The sequence below is a fragment of the Heloderma suspectum genome, chromosome 4 (genome assembly GCF_057233095.1).
Source record: "Heloderma suspectum isolate Gila_16-S chromosome 4, 16-S_ref, whole genome shotgun sequence".
NCBI classification, from domain to species: Eukaryota; Metazoa; Chordata; class Lepidosauria; order Squamata; family Helodermatidae; genus Heloderma; species Heloderma suspectum.
In genome coordinates, this window is record NC_139461.1 from 305,256,090 (window position 1) to 305,279,746 (window position 23,657).

The 23,657-nt window shown below is 48.0% G+C and overlaps 1 protein-coding gene across 1 annotated transcript in view; it reads left to right on the top strand.

Annotated features, from left to right (window-relative positions):
* The first annotated feature begins 7,214 nt into the window (after positions 1-7,214).
* The window catches only part of COL20A1 (collagen type XX alpha 1 chain), a 193,068-nt gene continuing 176,625 nt past the window's right edge, over positions 7,215-23,657 (top strand). Inside the window, exons 1-4 of the mRNA XM_084854383.1 lie at positions 7,215-7,290; positions 14,980-15,090; positions 19,569-19,712; positions 22,696-22,854. Of these exons, the coding sequence (XP_084710509.1) occupies positions 7,215-7,290; positions 14,980-15,090; positions 19,569-19,712; positions 22,696-22,854 (490 nt within the window). The remainder of the gene's footprint in view (positions 7,291-14,979; positions 15,091-19,568; positions 19,713-22,695; positions 22,855-23,657) is intronic.

Consider the following 23,657-nt stretch of genomic DNA (forward strand, 5'->3'; position numbering starts at 1 on the left):
TCATTCATTCATTCATTTGTTCATTCATTCAATAGATTTATATCCTGCTTTTCAGAGATATACAAAGTGGATCACAAACAGTAAAGGGGCATACACAAGCACATATAAATATACAAAAGCACCACTGTCAAAATTAAGTCCAGTCTGAGGTTGTTGAGAGCAGAACACATGCACTACTCAGGAAAGTCAGTCTGAACTAATATGATTTTAAAGTTTTCTTAAAGCTGATGACTAGTGGACACAGGATTGCGCCCTAAATGTAATAATCAGCATTGTGAAACCAGCCTGGAAATGAATTGGTAACTAATGTAACTGGCACAGAACAGGCATCATGTGCTCCGATTTTCTGGCCCTCCTCAGCATTCTGGCAGCCACCATCCAATTTGCATTAGTTGTGGCTCACTGAGACCTGCAGTGGAGGAAGGGGAGCCCGTATGATTCTCATTCCCTTTCTCTAAATAGTTGCTTTCAAAGTGTGTTCTGGGGAACCCCAGGGCATTTTCTGAAGCTTGCTAGGTTCTTCCCGATGAGAAGATCAGCAACAGAAAGCCAGGTATGTGAACTTGCCTGCAAAGATAGCTCGCCCACCTCTGCTATGCTGAGCATCTGCTAGGGTGGCCTTTCAGTTTACCCAGCAGGCCAGGGGCCCATGCAAACTGAGTGTGCAGCCTCAGTCATACCCCAAGTCCTCAGCAACGCACACATAATCAGGGGTCAGGCTGAACTAGCTGCAGGAATTCTGAGATTTTCATCTCTTGGGCATCAGAGAAGGGCACAGAGAGGCAGGATTTTGGTGAGTCAAAATGCATTTGGGAATGCTGGTGGGATTGACCTTCCTCATTTTAAGGCTCTGACTGGCTGTCTTAGTGGGTGTCACACAGGAATTTCTCTCCAGGTTAAGTTAGTTCGTGGATGTAGAAGTATCGTCTTCCTCTGTAGTCTGTGGCTTGACTTGCTTGCCTGAGTCATCTAAACCTATTGTGTCTGGCAGGGACTTTTTCTTTTCTTTTTGGCAAGGCTGACCTGTACTCAGCTGACACACTGACCACAATCTGGATTATACTGGCTAAACTGGGTGCTGAGTGGCTCGCTGGTTTTGGTGTTTAGCCAGAAAATGACCTAAGTGGCATTTGGTGTCTCCAGATGTGTAAATGTGACCTTCACTACCAACATACAAGGAGAATATGTGGGGGGTGGGGAGGTGGGGGGGTTAGTCTCCGATGTTAGTCCCCCATAGAGTAGACCCATTGAAATGAATGAGATGTCTAGTCACAACTAACAAATCCCAATTATTTCAATAGGTCTACTCTACATAGGACCAACATTGGCTGTTACAGGGTGTGCTTGAAAGAGAGAAAGACAGAGCAACTTGAGGGAGTTATAAAAAAAAAGAGATAATCAAAAGGGTAGTATCCAATGTTAGTCCTACTTAGAGTAGATCCATTGAAATGAATGGGACCTAACTTAGTCAGGATTAACCAAAGGCTCGTTCATTTCAATGGGTCTACTCTAAGTAGGCCTAACGTTAGATAAAAAAAGGTAAAGGTGTCCCCAACCAGTCGTGTCCGACTCTAGGGGGTGGTGCTCATCTCCATTTCTAAGCCGAAGAGCCAGCGCTGTCCAAAGACGCTTCCGTGGTCATGTGACCGGCATGACTGAACACCGAGGTGCACAGAACGCTGTTACCTTTCCCGCCAAAGCGGTACCTATTTATCCACTTGCAATTTCTTGCTTTCGAACTGCTAGGTTGGCAGGAGCTAGGACTGAAGACGGGAGCTCACTCCGTCACGCGGCACTCGGGTCTCGAACTGCTGTCCTGCCGACCTTCCGGTCTGCAGTTCAGCGTCTTAACCACTAAGCCACCGCAGCCCCTTGACATTAGATACTACCCACAATAAATGTTGTGTCTTTGTGTGCTCACATGCCAACTGGCCAGAAAATAAACTGGCCTTGCTTGCTCTGATGCCGTTTACAGCTTGATTTGTGGGCATCGGCAGATGAAGTTTTTCACAGCATGGAGATAAAAATGGTCACTTCCTAATGTGCAGGTCAAGCCGCTCTTCAAGACATACAAGCAGGGTCTGGAAAAGAAATGGGCAGTGCAGCCCTGCCTACTCTGGATCATGGCTGTGGGTGAAATTGTTTGCAGATGGAAAGTGGGAAAGGAGATGCACAGGAGGGCAGGGCTCCTGCACCTTTATCAGTGTGGGGCGGGGAGAGAAAAGAAAAACTATGGAAGGAACACAGGAACCTGCTTTATGCCAGCTCAGACTGTGGGGGTTCTTGCAACCCCCCTCATGTGTTCAAACAAGGGGCTGCAGGGCTGTGCAGCCTAGCTCGGCCTCTCCTGCTGCACTCAGTGGCTACTCCCCCATTGCCCATGTTCTGCAGATGTGCAGGGCGCCCTGCACCTGCATCAGTATATGAGCATGGAACTTCTCCACATCAAGGGAAGGGGGCAGATTGACTGAGGATCCCCTATCACACGAAGGGCTCTACATAGGTACTTCTGTTGGGATGCACCTAGGGCCCCTTCTTATACAAGCAGAACACACAAATGGTCTGGGCCGTGTGGTTGCCATGCCCATTGGTGGATATGTGTTGACAGGGTTCAAAACCAATCCTTCTCTCAACCCTTTAATTGCCCATCTAGCCCACTCCAGAGGTTTTGCCCTACAACTCTGGCTTTGCCTGCATCATCAGGAATCCTGGCAGGAGAAAGACAGTGTTGTTGCTTGTTCAAATGTCGTTGACATGTGTACAACTTAGCCGATACTGATGTGTGCACAATTTCTACCCCTGTAGGCTCTTTTGGTAGCTACATTGGGCATGTGTAAGAGGTGGGAATGCAGTGGCCTTCCACGCCACGCATTTATCATAGTATGTGCGAAGGGTATCCGCCTTTTCTACAGAAAGCTTTTTGACAGTCATGTATGCTTGTTATGTAACATCGTTGGGATTATATTCTGCGAGAGCCCAACACAGAGTCCTATGAGGAGAAGTTTGGAAACCAAGTCCTATGAGAAATGGTTGAAAGAGCTGGATATGTTTAGCCCAGAGAAGAGAAGATTATGGGGAGACGTGACAGCTGTCTTCAGTATCTGAAGGGCTGTCACAGAGAAGATGGAGCAGACTGGTCTTCTGGTCCAGAAAAGGGCACCTAAAATGATCAAGGGGCTGGAGCAACTCCAGGGAAGGTTACAACAGCTGGGATTGTTTAGCCTGAAAAGAAGGAAGGTAAGGGAAACATGACAGAGGTGTACAAAATTATGTAGAATGCGGAGAATGTGGCTAGGGAGACATTTTTCGCCCTCTCTCATAATACTAGAACCTGAGGACATCCCATGAAGTTAATTGCTGGGAGATTCAGGACAGATAGATGGAAGGACTTCTTCACACAGCACAGAGTTAAACTATGGGAATTCGCTACTACAAGATGCAGTGATGGCCAGCAATTTGGATGGCTTTAAAAGAGGGTTAGACAAATTCATGGAGGAGAAGGCTACCAATGCCTACTAGGCCTGATGACTATATGCTACCTCCAGTATCAGAGGCAGTATGCCTATATACACCAGTTGCTGGGGAACATGGGTGGGAGGCTGCTGTTGCACTCATGTTCTCCTTGTGGGTTTCCCATGGGCAGCTGGTTGGCCACTGTGTAAACAGAATGCTGGACTAGATGGACCCTTGGCCTGATCCAGCATGGCTGTTCTGATGTTCTTATGCTACAAAGGGCAGGACTTGACCCAATGGGTGGAAATGGCAAGGAAGCAGATTTCAGCTAAATATTTGCAGACACTTCTAATAATTAGCAGAGCTGTTTGACAGAGCAAAAAAGATTGCCATGGGAGGTGAAGGGCTGTCCTTTGCTGGATGTGTTTCACTGGAGGTATTTAAGCAGAGGCTGAACAGCTATCTGTTAGGGAAGCTGAAGTTGCATCATGCACTACAGATCCTGCCTTGAGCAGGGGGGTGGGGGTCAGATTAGATGATCTTCCAGGATGCCTTCCATCTTTATGATTTGATAGTTGGTAACTATTGGATCATGCTCAGTGGCTCTCATATGAAATGAAATGTCAGAGCACCAAACTGACATTCTTTTTGATATTCAATTTGAACTTTGAATAAGAGCCCCTGCAAGTGCTTCCTTTCCTGAAAGCAAAATGGGGAAAGGAACTCATTGACTGACACTGTGTTATTATTTCGAGGGCATCCCACTCATTGTTTCTTACAGCATTTTTTTTACCAGATCCTAGCTTCAAAGGGCAAGTGACTGTTCCTCACCTCCCCTGTTCTTCTTCTTGCCAACTAGAAACTGACATGATAAGAGGGAATTACCAGTTTTGCTAGAAGGGGAGTTATTGTATCTGTCTGTCTCAAGGCACAAAATGCTTTTTCTGTGAATTCAACGTGTCAACGAGAGTGTGCAGTACTAATAATAAATAATAAATTCATGAATCTCTTTAGTCAGAGAAGTCATTAATTAAAGATCAAGAGGCCAGTAACTCATTAAAAAAACAACAACGAAGAGAGATTCAGAAGTCACAGGATTGGGATAAACTATACATGGCTATATATGTAAAGCAGGGGTGTTGAACCTGAGTCCTGGGGGCCATATCTGGCCTGCCTGGGGTCCCAATCCAGCCATCTGGTGTTCCCGAAATGGCCATGCCTCCCACTTCTGGCCTTTCCCTGTGGCCACAGACTAGCGTTTGTGCAGTTTTTCCCCCATTTCCTAGCATTTGTGCAGTTTTTTCCCCCCATTCTAAAAAGTTGAACTGCCTCTCCTAAGTCTGGCAGTAAGAATGTTAAGATAAAATATGCTGCTATTTTGGCTCTGTGCCATTTGTCTCCAGCCGAAGAAGTGCATATGTTATGTGGGCTGGAAAGCAAATGGGATTTTTTTTTAGCATGAAATGGGATAGAACTTGTATCACACTAACATGAAAACGAAATCTTGAAAATCACCCAGCCCTACCAATCACCAGTCCCTTCTGTGAAGTACTGACTACTGAGGCCATGTTACAAACTGCAGTGCAAAACATTGGAGGTCTTAATGTGCTTACCAAGGCTTCACACAGGCCTCCGTTATGGAGAACCTTCATACACCTGAGATAGATCTTTGCTTCATGATGTTAAATTACTGCCCTACAATAAATGTGAAGCTGCTTAGATGCTTATGGTGTATGATGCCTCATTCATCCAAGTGGTCATGTTGCAGGCATCAGGAAATAAAATGAGCATATGTTGAACCCTCCTTAAATTACTAAGGGCACAATCCTATAGGTTGCTCTCCCAGTAGACAGCGGGCTCTGGGTTCGGAGTCCTCTGCTTGCCCTATGCCCTTCCGGCAAGATCCCAGGCAGGGCAAGAGGAGGATGGAGGCAATTTCGCTTCCATTCCTCCATTTAAAATACAAAAAGCAGCTAGATAGGAACATCCCCTTTTCTTCATTTCTGACTTCCCTTATGAGGGCACAGTCGTGACCTTATAAGAGAAGCTTTCTGTGGTGGCTGGGAGGGGAGTGAAGATCCATCATCAGCTCTCTTCTTCCACATGTGTAGATCTGACTACCAGCTTGGAGGAGGAGATCCACAGCATCCAAGGCACCCAAACGCTGTCGAGCGGCCATAAGATTGCTCCCTAAATAAACTCTCAACACAGAGTAACCACATCCAACATTTGACTTCCAGGCAGGCATGAACCTCAGATATTCACCTCAGACATTAAGTACTGTTGTTGAGGGCATTTTCTCAGGCAAAAGGTGCTTTGTTGTCCTCATAAAATCATAGAACCAAAGTATAGTAGGTTTGGAACAGGCCTATAAGGCCATTGAGTCCAACCCCCTGCTCAGTGCAGGAAGCCAGGTCAGAGCATCCCTGACAGATGGCTGTCCAGCCTCATCTTGAATGCCTTCAGTGTGGGAGAGCCCACCACCTCCCCGGGTAATTGGTTCCATTGTTGTATTGGTCTAACAGTCTGGATGTTTTTCCTGATGTTCAGCTGGAATCTGGCTCCCTGTAACTTCAGCCCATGATTCCGTGTCCTGCACTCTGGGATGATCGAGAAGAGATACCTGGCCTTCCTCTCTGTGACAACCTTTCTGGTTCTTGAAGAGCAGTTTGTCTGCATCCTTCTTAAAGTGTGGTGCCCAGAACTGGACACAGTACTCCAGATGAGGCCTACCCAGTGCTGAGTAGAGGGGAACTAGTACTTCCCGGGATTTGGAAGCTCTACTTCTATTAATGCAGCCCCAAATAGCATATTTTTGCAGCCATTGTTGGCTCATATTCAGCTTGTGATCGACAACAATTCCAAGATCCTTCTCGCGTGTTGTATAGTTGAGCCAAGTATCCCCATCTTGTAACTGTGCATTTGGTTTCTTTTTCTAGGTGCAGAACTTGGCATTGATCCCTATTAAATGTCATTCTGTTGTTTTCTGCCCAGCGCTCCAGCCTATCAAATTCTCTTTGAATTCTGTTTCTGTCTTCCATGGTATTCGCTATCCCGCCCAATTTTGTGTCATCCGCAGATTTGATCAGCATTCCCTGCACCTCCTCCTCCAAGTCATTCATAAAAATGTGGAAGAGCACTGGGCCCGGGACTGAGCCCTGCGATACCCCGCTCGTTACCTCTCCCCAGTTTTGAGAAGGTCCCATTCAGGGACATTCAAGGTCCAAATTCAAGGTCCTATTCAAGGTCCAAATTCAAAGGTCCAAATTATCCAAAGGTCCAAATTATCCAAAGGTCCAAATTAAGGTCCAAAGGTCCAAAGGTCCAAAATGGACAAAGGTCCAAATTAAAAGGTCCAAAGGTCCAAATTAAGGTCCAAAGGTCCAAATTATCCAAAGGTCCAATTATCCAAAGGTCCAATTATCCAAAGGTCCAAATTCAAAGGTCCAAATTCAAAGGTCCCATTCAAGGTCCAAATTCTCTTTGAATTCTGTTTCTGTCTTCCATGGTATTCGCTATCCCGCCCAATTTTGTGTCATCCGCAGATTTGATCAGCATTCCCTGCACCTCCTCCTCCAAGTCATTCATAAAAATGTGGAAGAGCACTGGGCCCGGGACCGAGCCCTGCGGTACCCCGCTCGTTACCTCTCCCCAGTTTTGAGAAGGTCCCACTGATAAGCGCTCTTGGAGTCCGATCCTGTAGCCAAGTGCGGATGCACCGGATCATCCTGATGCTCTCTTTTGCACACGCCCAGGTCATCATGCTGGCTCGTGGTCCTCTCTGGATTTCCTGCATAATGCTTGCGAGTCACATCACATTGCAGGTGTGTGGTCAAGGTAAGGAGAAATCCGACTCTTTTTTTTTCTTTTTTTTCAAAAGTTGTGTTAGGTGTTGTGCTACATGTTGTGATGATGTGGGGCTGGACTGCCAAGTTGGCACGCTTGCCAAGAAGTGGATTCATACATTCTCTCATTGCTGGCACTAGGTTGCCTTAAAGCAGGGGGTCCCCGACCTTTTTGGACTGGAGACCACATTTGGGATGTCGAGAGAGTGCTGTGGGCGCTCCCATAAAATGGCTGCCATGTTGGGCGTGGCCGGTCGCAAAACCCTCCTTTCCCAGAAGGCAAATTGGTGAGGCTAAAAGAAAAGTAAACTGGCCAAGCTTCGAAGTACAAGGCAGAGCTCCAAAACACAAAAAACACTCTCTTGAAACCAAATAAAGATGACGCTGGAGGGCAGCGCTTCACTTTGCAACATGACAGCTTCCCAGTTATTATTTTTAAAGTAAATAGATATATTAAGGAATAAGATAAAAGCCAGGAGGGGCAGGGAGCGTGGTGGGTGCCAAGTGTCCGTGGGCAACATGTTGGAGAGCCCTGCCTTAAAGGCTCAACATATTCTTGTTGTATGGCCATGACAAGCAAGCCTGCTAGTGAGCAATGGAATGAGCTTTGTGACCTAGGCCTAGTTCTGCTGTGTGTCTGGAAAGTGACTGTAGCTCAGTGGTAGAGCACACGCTTCGCAGGCATGAAGTCCCAGCTCCAAATCCTGTCATCTGCAGTTAAAAAAGACCATGTCGTTGCAGGTGATGGAAAAGACCCCTGCCTCAGTTGCTGCCAGCCACTGTAGGTAGATAGATAGGATGGATAGATAGGAAGCAGTGCTGTGGGCCTTTGGGCAAGGTGCCTTCACTGGCGCCCCTCCCACAGTGAGTGTACCTTCTCACCACCATAGTTACCAGCTGCTACTGCTTCTCCTCCTCTTCCTCAGGATTGCTACCTCCTGCCTACCCACCAGGCAGAGAGCCAGGGAGCAAGTAGGCCATGGCATCTACTGTTCCTCCTTTTCATCACCTCTGTTCTCTAGACCAGAGTGAGAGGCAGGTGAACAAGCAGGTTGCAGTGGTGAAGAGGAGGAGCAACTCCAGGGGGATCTTGTCAGTGAGCCCCTGCTGGGGTGTGGGCCCTTGGCAGGTGCCCAACCATGCCTACCTTTGATGCTAGCCCTGATAGTATGACCCATAGAAGTCAGCTTTTCTGCCTGAGCTGGTCAGGGAGATGTACATGACGGAATGCGCCCCTATGGAAAACCTAAAAAACTTCAAAGTTAGCAAGAAGGCTAGGCTAGAACTCTTCTCCCTCAGATACGAGTTTCCTATGTGGTGGGTTTCCTCCCCATGCCCTGCCCCCACGGATCAGCATCCAACCAGGTAAGCCCCATGTGTAGTCTGAAGTGGTACAGCCAAGGCACAGATTTACTACCGCAGCAGGGCCTACATCTTTGGAGGGGGGAAACAGGCTTTTTTGAGAGTAGGAGATGCAAAGTAAAGCCCACTGCCCACTCATTTTGCTTGTGATATTTACTCATTACATGTTACTCCTACCTGGCCCCTCTCCCGTCTTGTTTTCACAAGCCTGTTGCACAGCGAGGTGACAATAACACAGCTGCGCAGCACGCTAACAATGGACCCTTTCAAGGGGACACTGCTGATTTGCATCCCGGATATGAGGGGACATGAGATAAACTCTTCATTTTCATATTTAGCTGCCAACATTCTTGTCTCCTCATTTTGGGGATCCCCGAGTGACAGCTGAGGGCTGGGCAGAGCACGCTGACTCGAAACAGCCTCTTGTTTGATCAGGAAATGAATCCCCTTGTTGTTCTCCGCTTGCCGTCCCTGTGTTTGCTCCAGCTTGGCGATGCAACCGGGACCTCTGAAATCTCTTCCACATCTTTAAAAGGGAATGGAAGGCCCTTCATTTCTGCTTTGGCCAGGACAGCCTGTGAATCTCGGCTTTGTTTCCCCCCATGAAACAATTTCCTTACAGGAAGCTGAAAGGCTGTCTCCAAAAGGTTAAAGCACACAGATGTGGGACTGAGCCCGTTGTTATGTCCCGTTGGACCACTGATGTTCTGTTCTGGTTGCGCTTGCATGAGAACTTTTCAGAGGCATGGAGGCTGCATTGTAGAGCTCTGATACACCTGGTCATTTCTTGCGTGTGTGTGTGTGTGTGTGTGTGTGTGTGTGTAGATAGAGAGAGAGAGGAGCGGCCGTAGCTCAGTCGAGTGCACACGCTTTTCATGCAGAAGGTGACCTGGGGTGGCCATCTGTCGTCTGTTCCAGAGGGCAACCCTCTGTTTGAAGGGCTGCCAGAGGACCGTTCTCTATTTGAAGGTGTCCTCCATTGAAGGGGTGCCCTGTCCAATTCCGGTTTATAGGCAATCAACCATAAGAACTGTTACCCATCAACAGTTAACGCCTTGGCAGCAGAGCAGACAGGGAGGCACACAGGTCACCTGGTCACAGTCTTGCACAGTATGAAGAGATGAGCTGTCTGAGCTGTAAATCATAGGAATCATTTCTAAATTTGCATCTGTACATATAAATTAGCATATGCATATTTTATGCAAATCACAGTCCTCTTTTGTCCTCTTTTCTGGTGATGCATTTCCTCTTTTTTGGCAATTCCCAAGTGGCCACCTTAAGAAAGCCCTGGGTTCAATATTTGGCAATTCCTGTTAAAAGGATCCCAGACAGCATGGCTGGGAAAGAATTCTTACGGAGGCCCTGGGGAACTGCAGCCAGTGAAATTAGACAATGGCAGACTAGATGGGCTGGTAGTCTGTTTTTTTGTAAGGAAGTCATATCTGTTTGAGCATATGAGCAATGCGCACCCATCTGCACTCGCCCTTGGTGCAGTCCAGGAACAGCTTCACCACATGATGGACTGTTAGCAGGCCTATGCTTCTCCTGGGCAGGGCCACCAGTCTAAATGAGGCCCACCAAACATGTATCGTGCCTAGTTGGTTGACTGGCAATCTGTTGGATTAGGTACAGCGAATTGACTGTGTACTGTCATCCCCCTTAAGTATAACCCGGCTTCCAGAGTTCCCTCTCCCACTTTTTCCTAGGCCAGAGGTGGGTAACTGAGGTGGGTCCAAGGTCCATTTTGCTTTAAAGCAAGGTGCACAAGCAAAACTGCACTCCCTGGAGGCATCCAGAAACATGATTTTTTTTTATAAGGAAGGCAGTGCTTCCCGCATGTCTTCTTATAAAGCAAAATTGCCCTATTCTTGATAAAAATTTCAGTGGTGGGGGAGCGGAGGATGCAAAAAAGACCAAGGGGGGTGGCTGCAGCCTGAGTGTTTATTTATTTCATTTTATATCCTGCCTTTTTTCCTCCTTAAGGAACCCAAAGGCGGCGTACATAGTCCTCCTTCTCCTCCATTTCATCCTCACAACAACAACCCTGTGAGGTGGGTTGGGCTGAGAGTCTGTGTTTGGCCCAAAGTCACCCAGTGAGCTTCCATGGCTGAGTAGGGACTAGAACCCAGATCTCCCGGCTCCGAGTCCAGCACTCTCACCACTACACCACGCTGGCTCTGGTGCTGTGTGCTGCCCACCCCTAGGCTAGGAAAAACCCTGTTGGAGGCCTGCATTAAGAGCCCTGCCAGGGAACTGTATAGTTTAATATAACAATGTATAATAATATAACTATGTTTAAGTGGACATCACATCTGCAGAACGTGAATTCCATAGACAAGGCTCAACAAACAACACCGTCAGCTCCTTTGTCTTTCGCAGCGCCAGACAGGCTCCAAAGTCAGAGGGCATAACAAGCACCTGGGAGTGGGGCGGGGGGCATACAAGGCTGGTGGGCCGGTCTGCTATGAACGTACAGTGGAGTCTGGTGGCTCTGATGTCAGTGGGGTGGTGAATCTGCTCTGGGGTTCAGTCAGAACCAGACAGAAGTCTAAAGGAGCTCTCCAAGTTCTGAAGCACTGGATCTGACTGAAACCAAGAGTGCAGTCACCACCCCACTGACACCGGAGCCACCAGCCTCTCTGCTTACATCACTTTTAGCTCAGGACAACCACTGGGGAAGCGTGAAGCTTCCCCACCATAGTAGCTTCCCCAGTGCTATCAGCACGCTCAACAACAATTTCTACTGTCAAGGCTGAATCAAGTTGCAACACTTCTGCACATGAGCCCCTTTTACCCCTTCCCCTGCATGCGATCATGCTATTGGCCCCTCCCCCACTGGCCCTGACCCGCTGTCAAGGGCTCCTTGGAGGCCTCTCTCAGTCTAATCCAGTAGCCAAGTCCAGACACAGACAAAGGGATTCCTTTCAAAGCTTTATTCTTCTTTTACAACTTAACAGCTCTACAGGTAGCAACTAGATCTGAGCAGCAGAGTACCTATGCCCTAAGTTGGAACAGTTGGTTCCCGTTTGAAAGGGAATTACTGGCAGACCCCTGAACTTAAGGTCTAGGGAGAGTCCCTCCCCTTTTCCCTTGGATCCTCTGGGCGCAGCCGTTGTTTGCGCGCCAGCCGGGCACTACGCCTCCTTTCTGCGCCCTCCATTTGGCACCGCTCTCTGCGTCGGCGTCGCGCGTCCATCAAGTCTACTTCCCGCGCTCGGTCACTCCCTGGACTGCTATCTAATCTAGGAATGCTGGTGGGAGGAATCTCCGTCAGCTGTTGGCCCTGGGAAAGAGGAGCGCGCTCCCCTCCCAGGAGCGACTCCTCTTCCTCAGAATCAGAACTACTCTGGGATTCTATGGGCTCAGTGTCCACCCTGATACCCACACACACAGAGCCACAGGTGTGCAAAGGGGCGCCCATGTGCGTACAGCTGTGTGATGCTTCATGAGATTGGGAGCCACGCATGATTAGAGTTCCCATCTGCATGGAGCACTAATGGCAGGAATGCAAAACCTCAGGTGGGCCAAAATTGGCACCCCGGGGCTCCCAGTTCAATCGTCCAGGGTTCCCCAGAAGGCCATGCACCCTACACCTGGCCCCACCCTCATTTCCCAACTGCAGCTTGTTTCCCAGCATTTATGCAGTTCCCCCCGCCCAAATCTAGAAGGTTGAAAATGCCTCTCCTGTGCTGATCTATGATTGTAATAAATCTCTCATCCATCCATCCATCCATCCATCTATCTATCTATCTATCTATCTATCTATCTATCTATCTATCTATCTATCTATCATCACTCTCTGTCTGTCTGTCTGTCTGTCTGTCTGTCTATCCTGTCTGTCTATCCTGTCTGTCTGTCTGTCTGTCTGTCCTATCTATCTATCTATCTATCTATCATCTATCTATCAATCATCTATCTGTTTACCATATCCATCCATCCATCCATCCATCCATCCATCCATCCATCCATCCATCCACCCTGTCTGTCTGTCTGTCTGATCGATCTATCTATCTATCTATCTATCTATCTATCTATCTATCTATCTATCTATCTATCCTGTCTGTCTGTCTGTCTGTCTGTCTGTCTGACGGTCTGTCTGTCTGTCTGTCTGTCTGTCTATCATCTATCTGTCTACCATATCCATCCATCCATCCATCCATCCATCTATCCTGTCTGTCTGTCCTATCTATCTATCATCTATCTATCTGTCACCTCCTCAGGCTGAGTTACTGACTGGTAGTAAGAGTTTTAACCCAAAATGATTCAGTAGCCTGCCTCCCTACACAGAAGAGAACTGGTACAAGCAAGCACCTACTATTCTTGCTGAGCTATAGGCTGTTGGGAGCTGTTACTTACACTTAGGGAGGTTGGAGAATTCCGCCATGGATCTCAGTGAGGCCAAATGCCAGTGCATTCGGCCCCCCGAAATCCGCGGCAGAACAAAGCCCCCCGCCCCACCACCCTGCAAAAGGCGCGCAAAATGGAGCACCTACCTTTACATCTGTGGCCGCCATTTGCTTCATCATTATTGATAAATAAGTAAGTATTTACATAGCTTATCACGGCTAACGCAGTGATGCCATTTGTGTCCCTGCGGAGGCTGTGATTGGCTACGTAAATATTTACGTAGCCTATCACAGCAAAAAAGGGAACGCAAATGGTGGCTGCCGTAGCCGCTGCCATTTGCGTTCCTGTTTTTTTGCGGTGATAGGTTACATAAATATTTACGTAGCCTATCACTGAAAAAGACAGGGGTGCAAATGGCAGCCGCTATGCCATTTGTGCCCCTGTCTTTCGCCATGATAGGCTACGTAAATATTTACATAGCCTATCACTGTAAAAAAACAGGAACGCAAATGGCGGCCGCCGTAGCTGCCACCATTTGCGTTCCCTTTTTTTGCCATGATAGGCTACATAAATATATACATAGCCTATCATGGCGAATGACAGGGACACAAATGGCGGCTATGGCGGCCGCCTTTTGCGTCTCTGCACAGCCCAACGGCCGGTTGTCCAGCTGTGGGCGGCCCCGGCCGGTGGCTCTGCGGAGTCACTGCAGAGTGGAGCCGGCCAGGGAGAATTTCAGGGGGAGGGACAGAGTGCCTCCCCCCCACCGCAGATGTCCCTGGACGAAACCAGGTAAGTGTTTCGTACATCCCTACTTACACTGTCTCAAGTTTTGCATTTTTTGAACAGGTGGCCTTGAAGCTGCCAGCTATAGCTGCTTGCTCAGCAGAGTCCAGGATCTCCAGGACTGTTGTATCTTTCCAAAACATTTAATGTAAAGAGATATTTTGGAATTCTTGGCATGACACTGGTTATCCTGTTTTGTAGGAGAGACTGAACTCTGTGTGTGGAATCATCAGCTATCAGCAACACAGAGCTGCTGTCAAAAACAGCAGTCCCAAGTCAAGTTCCCCACTCTGTGCATACTGTGTAGTTCCACTTACCCCATATTGTGACACCATCATGCTGTGTATTTCCCCACATCATTGACCGCTGCTGGTGAGTGGGTGGGGGCGGAGTACCATTCTGGTCAATGACATCAGGACACAGGGTAAGGTGAATGACACATTACAGAGAGAAATGACACAGGACTGTCTTTTCAGTCAGTGGCAGCTCCAGATTTCTGCTCATGTGTGGCCCTACCCTGCATCCCATCTTTTTGGGACGATAGATGGAGGGAGATCAGGATTATTTTGGCACCTGCCCTCTCAAAATGAGACTTGTTTGAGTTGTTCCTTTAGCATGCTAGGGTCTGGAGGTGTTTAATGCCTTACCCAGAGAGGCTTGCCTGATGTACACTTTGCATCTGTTTGCTGCCATATCAAGACTTCTTTTTTAAAAATTGCCCAGGGATTTCTGCCTGTTTTATGATCGATTTATTTTTATGGCATTTTATTGGTTTAACAGCTGCTGTTTCTGAGCTTTAATTTTGTTCTTGTTTTATGTTTTCATTTTCATTTTACTATTGATTGTACACCACCCTCAGAATACAAAATCATACGTATATTACTCCCCTGCCCACCCCCCCGGCTTCGCAGCTTAGGATGAAATACCGAGGTGCAAGATGAGAATCATGTGACTTGATGTGGGGGTGAATGCATGAAACTGGGCATCTTCAAGTATTCTTTTGAACCTCAAAACCTGCGTGAGGGTCCTGGATTCATCTGCAGGGCAAATAGCCACTTAAGTGTGCATTCACAATTGATGTCCTGGTGCATGCAATTTTGTGCTCTTGTGTCCATACCAGAGTGCTCCGCCCTCCAAAAGTAACTTCCTGCCTTCAGTTTAAAAGGTGTCGATGTTTTTCCTCCAGGGTCAAACCGGTTGAAGCTGACAGTCCTATCAGAAGACAGGTTGCAGATGAAATGGAAAGAAACAGAAGGGAACACCAATGGGTACAAAGTTCGTGTGAAGCCCATGGCAGGTACATAACTGAGGAGGTTGGGTTTGGTTCTTCCTGGAAGGAGACAGGTTTTGAGTAGGGATGTGCACAGGTTTTGCAGTGAATTGAACTCAATGTGGATCCAGACATGGCTCTAGGATTTTGTGGGGGGAGGGACAGGCAGAGTACCATTGGTGGGCCCTCCCCCCCTGGCTTTTTTGTGGATAAATGAGTGGGCTGCCCACCCATAATTTTGGTGGTGGTGCCACTGACTGCAGCAGGAAGCCATGCACCCAAACTATCTGACACCCTGGGCTTCATTATTCCACCTTTGTATCCTGACCAGGAATAAGGCCTGGGGGAAGCAGACTGCAACTCAGTGCTCACTGTCTGTTCTGGGTCACATCAGACAAGGAGGACAAAGCAGAAGACAAGGCAGGACCTTGGATGGTGCATGGCAGGATGTGCTGGCTGAAATATTCTCCAATAAGGAGCTGTTCTCCTAGCAGAGGACTGCAGTCAACTAGGGCCATAAGTGTCAGGGTTGCCTCTGAGCACACAGAGTGGCAGAGCAGTTCAGATTCTGAGGAAGAGCTGCAAAACATGGAGGAGGAACTTTCCCAGGCTTCAGAGGAACAGCTGGATGGAGAGAGCCCCCCTTCTCACATCCCTGTGATAGATAACGGACAGGGGGAAGCGGGGGCAGGAGAACCTGAACTCTTAGATGCCAGGTGCAGACGCAGACACAAGCAGGAGATGGCAGGGGCAGAGCTTAGGCAGTCTGCCCGATTGGCTCGGCGTCAACAGCTGCATCTAGAGGTGTCACGGGAGAGAGGGAGCTCTTCCCCTCCCACCCCTTAAATTAGGATAGTTTGCTGCCTTTTCCCAAACGGTGGCCCCCTTTGAACTCCTTGAAGGCTTTTCCTTTGTAGTCTGGGAGTCACTAGCAATTTGCATCTGTATACCTCATTAGAGTAAATGGATTAAAGCCGTGGAATAAAAGCCTCTTGTCTGTGTTTTGATTTGGCTTTTGGAGTTCTCAGCAGGGCAAAAAGGGAATCCTGAGAGCAAGAAGGCCAGCAGAACCTGTTCTTCCAGCAGTGGAGGCTCTTGGCCAATTTGACTGGTGGAGCAGTCCTTGAGACTGCTGACCCTCAGGTCAGCAGAGACAATGCCAAGAGGGTCGCAAGAGGTGGAGCCAAGGGGGTTGAAAGAGGCAGGGCAGTCTTTGAATCCCCAACAGCCTATAATGTTGTGTAAATGGCCCCTTTATGGCCACCATTTATGCAGCATTAGATTCCTGGAAATCCCCAAACTGCCATTTTTAAGCCAAACGGTGGCTCGCTAAGAGGATAGGCAGCTGCTGGACCTGCTTGCCGGGCATGCAGCTGCTTGGTGAAGGGTGAGCTAAGAGGCTCAGCGATTGGGTCTGTGGGGAGTGAGCTGTGCTGACAGCAGCTCAGCGAGTGCCCCACAAAACCGGGCAGTGGTGAGTCCATGTATCCCTAACTGGCCACTGCCATGGGCAGGCAAGTGGCCAACCACCACAGTAGCACCAGTGGTGGGCCTGGCAGCAGTAGAGGTGGTCCCACGCTTGCCCCAGTATGCTGTGTGCTTGTGCTGGACCTGTGGGACCCATTCAATTCATTTTTCATTTATTATGAACCAAATGCCAAAAATAGCACTGGTTGGGCCTCATCTGGAGTACTGTGTCCAGTTCTGGGCACCGCACTTTAAGAAGGATGCAGACAAGCTGGAGAGGGTTCAGAGGAGGGCAACAAAGATGATCGGGGGACTGGAAACAAAGCCCTATGAGGAGAGACTGAAAGGACTGGCATGTTTAGCCTTGAGAAGAGAAGACTGAGGGGAGATGGGATAGCACTCTTCAAGTACTTGAAAGGCTGTCACAGAGAGGAAGGCCAGAATCTCTTCTCGATCATCCCAGAGTGCAGGACATGGAATCATGGCTCAAGTGACAGGAAGCCAGATTCTCGCTGAACATCAGGAAAAACATTCTGACTGTTAGAGCAATATGACAATGGAACCAATTACCCAGGGAGGTGATGAGCTCTCTCACACTGGAGGCATTCAAGATGAGGCTGGACAGCCATCTGTCAGGGATGCTCTGACTTGGATTCCTGCATTGAGCAGGGGGTTGGACTCTACGGTCTCATAGGCCCCTTCCAACCCTACTCTTCTATGATTCTATGAATAACAAATGGATACCAGTGGGATATTCACTTTCATCACTCAATTTTTACTCATTCATCACTCATTTGGAGATGGGAGCCCTACCTTCTTCAAGGGCAGAAGATGTCCTCCTCAACACTGCCATTTTATTTTTCCAGAATGTCCTGGATGTTGTATAATTTCAGGACATGGGGGGGGGCAGAATTGCAGCTGCCCATGGGGACTGCCATTTTATTTTTGTAGAATGCCCTGGAATGACACAAAGTCTGGGGCCTTCTGGAAACTAAAATGGTGGCCACCATGAGGCAGTTATCAAAAGTAGCTCCCATGGCCAGCACTACCATTAGGCAGAATGAAGTGGCTGCCTCAGGTTGTAGATCTCAGGGAGCAGGGAATGGTGGTGAGGTGTGGGAGAAGAGAGCTGTATGTTCACCATACTGCCTGCCCTGTACCCCATAAGCTGGCTGGCTGCTTCCCTCAAGTACAGTATAGGCAGCCAGCATTGAAGTAAGATTCCATCACCAGTCTAGTTAACTTCTGTACATCGAATGTCAGGGATGCTCTGACTTGGATTCCTGCACTGAGCAGGGGGTCACTCGATGGCTTTGTAAGCCCCTTCCAACCCTACTATTCTATGATTCTATGGTGCAGACAGGTTGTGCCATTTTGCCTCGGGCAGCAAACCACCTTGGGATATCTCCATTAGCTCCACTGCTGTCTCCACTCTCCACCACAGACAGTGGCAAAAACAACAGTGAGAGAAAGAGAGAGAGAGAGAAAGAGAGAGAGAGAGAGAGAGAGAGAGAGAGAGAGAGAGGAGAAGAAGACGAAGACGAAGACGAAGAAGAAGAAACACATGTGATTAATGAAATGAATGCAGATTTAACAAATGAATAACAAAATGAATGTGATTTTAATGAATCAACAACAAAATGAATAGGGTCTTTAATAATACAAGCATGAATGTTATTACCAAACAAGAATAGCTTTCTTGCACATTTGAGTAGACTGCTGTGCTTTCACCCAGGAGATACACATTTCTGCCCTCAAAATTTAGTCCTCTTTTAAAAGGAGAACCCCACCAAACCTATGCAAGGCCTTTTCACTGATCAAAGGTCACCTTTGCATCCTAGCATAAATGTCTCTGGTGCTTTCATGTGAAACTGACCATCACATACTACTCTCTGCTCTCCTTGTGGTCAATGGCAGAATGACCTTCCATTTATAACATGTGCCATATAGGCTCATACTGTTAACCTTCCCTTTTTTAATTCACACAAATATGGAAAATATGCAGTCTTGTCATTCCAGCATTTTAAGCCAATAATAGGTTTGTAAAATCAGGTATAAACCAATTCTGGATGGGTTCCAAGATTTCAGTGGATGCCACAGAATTCCTGATGGGTAAAGTAGATTCCTTGTGATGTAATTAACCCAAGTGTTTGATCACATTTGGGTTTTTAAAAACACACACATGCAGATGCTCACAAGGCAGTGAAAGGTGTTAATATTTCATGCCATCATGTTTGCTGTGAAATGGGAAAGGTGATGTGCATGAGAACAGCTCTGCTGGATCAGAGCAAGCCTCCATCTAATTTAGTCTTGAGTCAAATATTCTCCAGTTTTTGTTTCTGTTTTGCCTCAGATGTAGTGATTTGGGGAGTGGCAGTTTCCACTTGAAAAATCCTTAATCTGTTTTTTCCTATTTCATTTCTCACGGAGTGATCCCAGCCTATCAGGCATCATGTACTGTGCATGATGGTGTAACAACACTATGTAGCCAATCAGATATAGTGGTGTGCTGACGTCACAAAGGGCAAGTGAGAGCACAGGTTCCTTTACTGATTACATGGGTGATCCTAGACAATCAGGGATCACTCTAAAAATGGGAACATTTCTCAATGACAGCAACCCTGTCTAAACCTCAGGCGGCAGTGTAAAAATGTACCTTGATGATAAAAAAATGGCACTATCTCTCTTTTGGATTTTGTATAGCCTGGAAGATGGCAATGGTGGGCTATAGGGTTCATTCTGGGGAAAATGGCACTTGATGACCATTTGCAGCTTGAAGCCAGGGGTGAGCAGAAGTTAGAACAGGATCTACAAGTAGATCTCTGGGTGATTTGCAGGAGATCACCAAGGGTTTCTGACTACCAGCTGTTTAATAGCAGCAACACCACAAAGGCTTCTTTCATCTCTTTCTAAATCAGGCTGCAAAGATGGAAGAAGGTTCTGGGGGGAAACCAAGAGTGGATTTTTGTGTGACTGGAGTAGACTTTGAGCTCTGTTTCTGGATTGCCATCATTATTCCCCTCTTCTGCCTGTTACAGGTGACTCTGAACAGGAAGTCATGTTAAAAACCAAAACAGCGAAAGCTACGGTGGGGGGGTTGAGTCCCACAAAAGAGTACACCCTGCAAATCTACATCCTTAATGGTTCCCAGGAGGCCCTCTTTGTCAGGAGGAAATTTGTGAGTAAGTGTGGCTTTTGCTTCCTTGCTATCGCTAAGGATGTGCGAACCCCACCCACCCACCCCAGGTTCTCCAGGCACCCACTGAAGTGCCCCCCGCTCGCCCCCCTGACCTGCGCTCGAGGCCCCAGGAGCTTGGCACGACGCCTGCACTCACCCCGGCGAGTGCCTGCCTTTCGATGACTTTAAAAAAAGGGGGGGGGGCTTAAAAAATGCACATCATTAAATATGTGCAGTTTCTTTTAATTCCCTTTTTTTGTTAAAAAAAAAAGTCAGCAAAATGGCTGGTGCTCACTGGATGGGGTGAGCATGGGAAGCATCCAGGTGGGTGCCTGTGATGGGGAGCCACCTCCTCTTCCTCCTGCCTGGTTGGCGGTCTAGGAAAGCCAACTGGGCAGCCAAGTCCAAGCTGTTCCTGGCCACTTGCTGAGCTCCAGGGCACTCATTGGACGGGCCCGTCAGTGCCCTGAAGTTTGGTGAGCAGGCGCCCTGTGTGAGGCATTTTGCCAGCCTCCCAGACTAAGTTGGGCGCTTGCAACATCCCTAGATGTCTCAGTCATGTGGACCGCCAAGGCTGAGTTCATGTTGCTAGACGTCTTTGCTAGGTTCACGTCCAGGCGACGGCTATAGCAAGGGTGGCCTGGCAGAGCAAGTACAGAAGTATGGTCTTGGCTAAACAAACAGGGTTGTTACTGGTGAATTGGCCAACAGGGAGAAAGCAGAGGTAGGAAAAGCAGAAGTAGAACCCAGATGCAAGTTACGGCCAAGAACAGTCCTGGTGCCCTCAGATGTTTTAGACTTCAGGTCCCATCAGCCCAGGCCAGCATGCCTGCTATTTAGGAATGCTGGGAGTTGAGGTCCAAAACATCTGGAAGGTACCATGTTGGGGAAGATTGCTCAAAGATATAAGAGGTCCACCTAGTCCAGCATACTGTTCCCACAGTGGCCAACTGGATGCCTCTGGGAAACCCACAAGCAGGACATGAGTCCAATTATAGCATCCTCCTGTTCATGTTCCACAGCAACTGGTGTTGAGAGGCAAGTGTCTGTGATACTGGAGGTAATACATACCTATCATGGCTAGTAACCATTGATAGTTGAATCCTCTGTGAGAACCATCCTATCAGCTTGTAGCAGGGAAAAGGACCAGGGAGCAATGTAGGAAACAAATATTGTAGGAGCATCTTCCAAGCAGCTAATTGTTCCAGCAGTGTCTGAGAGCTGCTCTGGGAAGTACTGATAGCTGGTTGGAGTTAGCATGGTCCAAACAACTTCTGGGGAGGCATAGCTACCCTGGATGGGAGCAGCGCTGTGTGCCACACAAGCGTGAGCACGTGTCTGCCGAAAATATTTGTAAATTATCGAACATGTGCCTGCATTGATCTCGTTCCTGATTCGCAGTTTGATTTGTGAAAAATTCCCAATTTGTGCAAATTAGGGATGTTTTGCAAATCATGAGAACATAAGATCATAAGAACAGCCTTGCTGGATCAGACTACGGGTCCCTCTAGTCCAGCATTCTGTTCCCACAGTGGCCAACCAGCTGCCCACAGGAAACCCACAAGAAGGACATGAGGGCAACAGCACCCTCCCACCCATGTTCCCCAGCAACTGGTGTTCACCTGCTTCCACATTCCTTATATATGAGAATATTTGCCAACCCTGCCATTCAGAACAGAACTCTGAGCACTCTGATAGTGTATCCAGGATAGTGTATCCATTCCCAGTACATGGTACTCAGACGCACACTGCCCCTGATCCTGAATATAACCATCGGGACTAGTAGCCATTGCACATAAGAATATAAGAAGATCCCTGATGGATCAGACCAAAGGTCCATCTAGTCCAGTCCAGCATTTTGTTCACACAGTGGCCAGCCAGCTGTTGACTAGGAATGCACAAGCAGGACATGAGTGCAACAGCACCATCCCACTCAAGTTCCCCAGCAACTCTCCCGATTGTACATAGGCTCACTGCCTCTGACATCGGAGGTAGCACAGAGCCATCAAGTAGTAGCCATTGACAGCCCTCTCCTCCAGGAATTTTTCTAACCCTGTTTTAAAGCTATCCAAATTGGTGGCCATCACCACGTGCCGAACTGGGGATCAGAGCTTCAAACAGGGCATGCTTGCATGTTTTGCAAGCAAAAACAAAATTTTGATCCATCCCTAGCTAGGTCCAAATCTATGGCCAATTTATGTATTCACCCAAGCTACACGTGAAATGGGCCTTCCTTGATGTCTTTGTCTGAACACAGTTCCTTGCACTGGATTGGAAGCTGCTTTGGAGTAGGGGTGTACGAACCCCACCTACCTGAGTTCTCTGGGGGGTCCACAGGGGGGAGGCGATCCATTCCCCCCCCCCGGAATCCTCCCTGGCCAGCTCCGCTCCACGGTGAGTCCGTGGAGCTGCTGGCCGGGTCCGTCCGCTGCCGGACTGCCGGATTGCAGACGCAAATGGCATCCGGCGTAGCAGACGCCATTTGCATCCCTGCCCTTTGCAGTGATAGGCTACATAAATCTTTTTTAAAAAGATTTATGTAGCCTGTCATGGCAAAGAGCAGGGGCGCAAATGGTGTCTGCTACGCCGGATGCCATTTGCGTCCGCAGTCTGGCAGCGGATGGACCCGGATCTGGTGGCGACAGGTAGGATCCAGCTGGTGCGAACTTCGCGGGGTGGCGGAGGTGAGTGGTCCGTTCTGCCACAGACTCGGGGGGGGGGGGCAGATTCTAAGAATCCGGCCTCATTGGAGTCTGTAGCGGAATTCTCCGCCATCCCTACTTTGGAGGCTACCCCAACTTTGGGGAACTCTGCAGTACAGAGAGCCTCAGAAGGGTGTAATTTATACTGTACACTGTGCCAGTATATACACCACCCTTCTCAATATTGAGGATCCCAGCCTATGAAAGTACCTGAAATGTGCACACATCTTAATCTTGCTTGATTACATGACTGACTCAAATCCACTGACACATTGGCTTTTACAGTTGAAGAGCTCAAAAATCTCTCCCAAGCTAGAAGTAACAGAAGGAACCCAACCAATGCTCCAGAAAAGACAGAGACGTCCCTTGGGAGCACAGCGGCTGAAGACATCCAGGAGACTGAAGCCACATTAACAGCCACCAGCGAAACATCAACTCTGATAAGTATGTGCAGGGGTCAAAGTGAAGAGAAGATGTGGAACTGAATACACCTGGACCCAAACCTCAAAATTTGGAATGCTGGGCTGTTATTTTGGGGAGGGGGCAAAAGACAGGGAGAAATTGCTCTTCTTCTGACACATTTTTGCGAGGTAGGTTGGGGTGACATTTGGAGACATGAGGCAAATCATGGCATAAAATTCTAAGGGGCATTTTGGGTAAGCCAAGGAATGGGAGGTTTACCCAGAATACCCCTTAGAATTTTACACCACGATGGAGCATAATTTATGTATTTATCTAGTTAAATAAATCTATTTAGAAATTAAATATAAATTATCTAGTTAATATATTTTTCTGCCAAAAACATGTGCTCAAGGAGGCCAGCGATAATCCATTTATAAGAAAAAAATATTAATTAAAACATAGCATAAGTGCAAATAAATTAAAAACAATTAAAAACAACAATAAAAGAAATAAACAGCACGAACCAATTAAACCCCCTTCAGCAACTGACCAGCTTATATGCCAAAGGTCTGCCTGAATAAAAATGTGTTTGCCTGCTTGTGGAAGGGCAGCAGGGAGGGGCCCAACCTAGCCTTCCCCGGCAGGGAGTTCCAGAGCCTGGGAGTGGCCACCAAGAACACCCTCTCTTGCGTCCCCACCAAAGCATTCCGAGGGACATTCTGGGGAAAACAAAATGGCAGCCGCCGAGCAAAGAGCAAGAGAAGTGCCAGTGAGTTTCTTCCTGCTGCTAAAATTCACCCCTCCTGCCCCTGAAAATCACCAAAGTGCACCTCAGCGTTCACAGC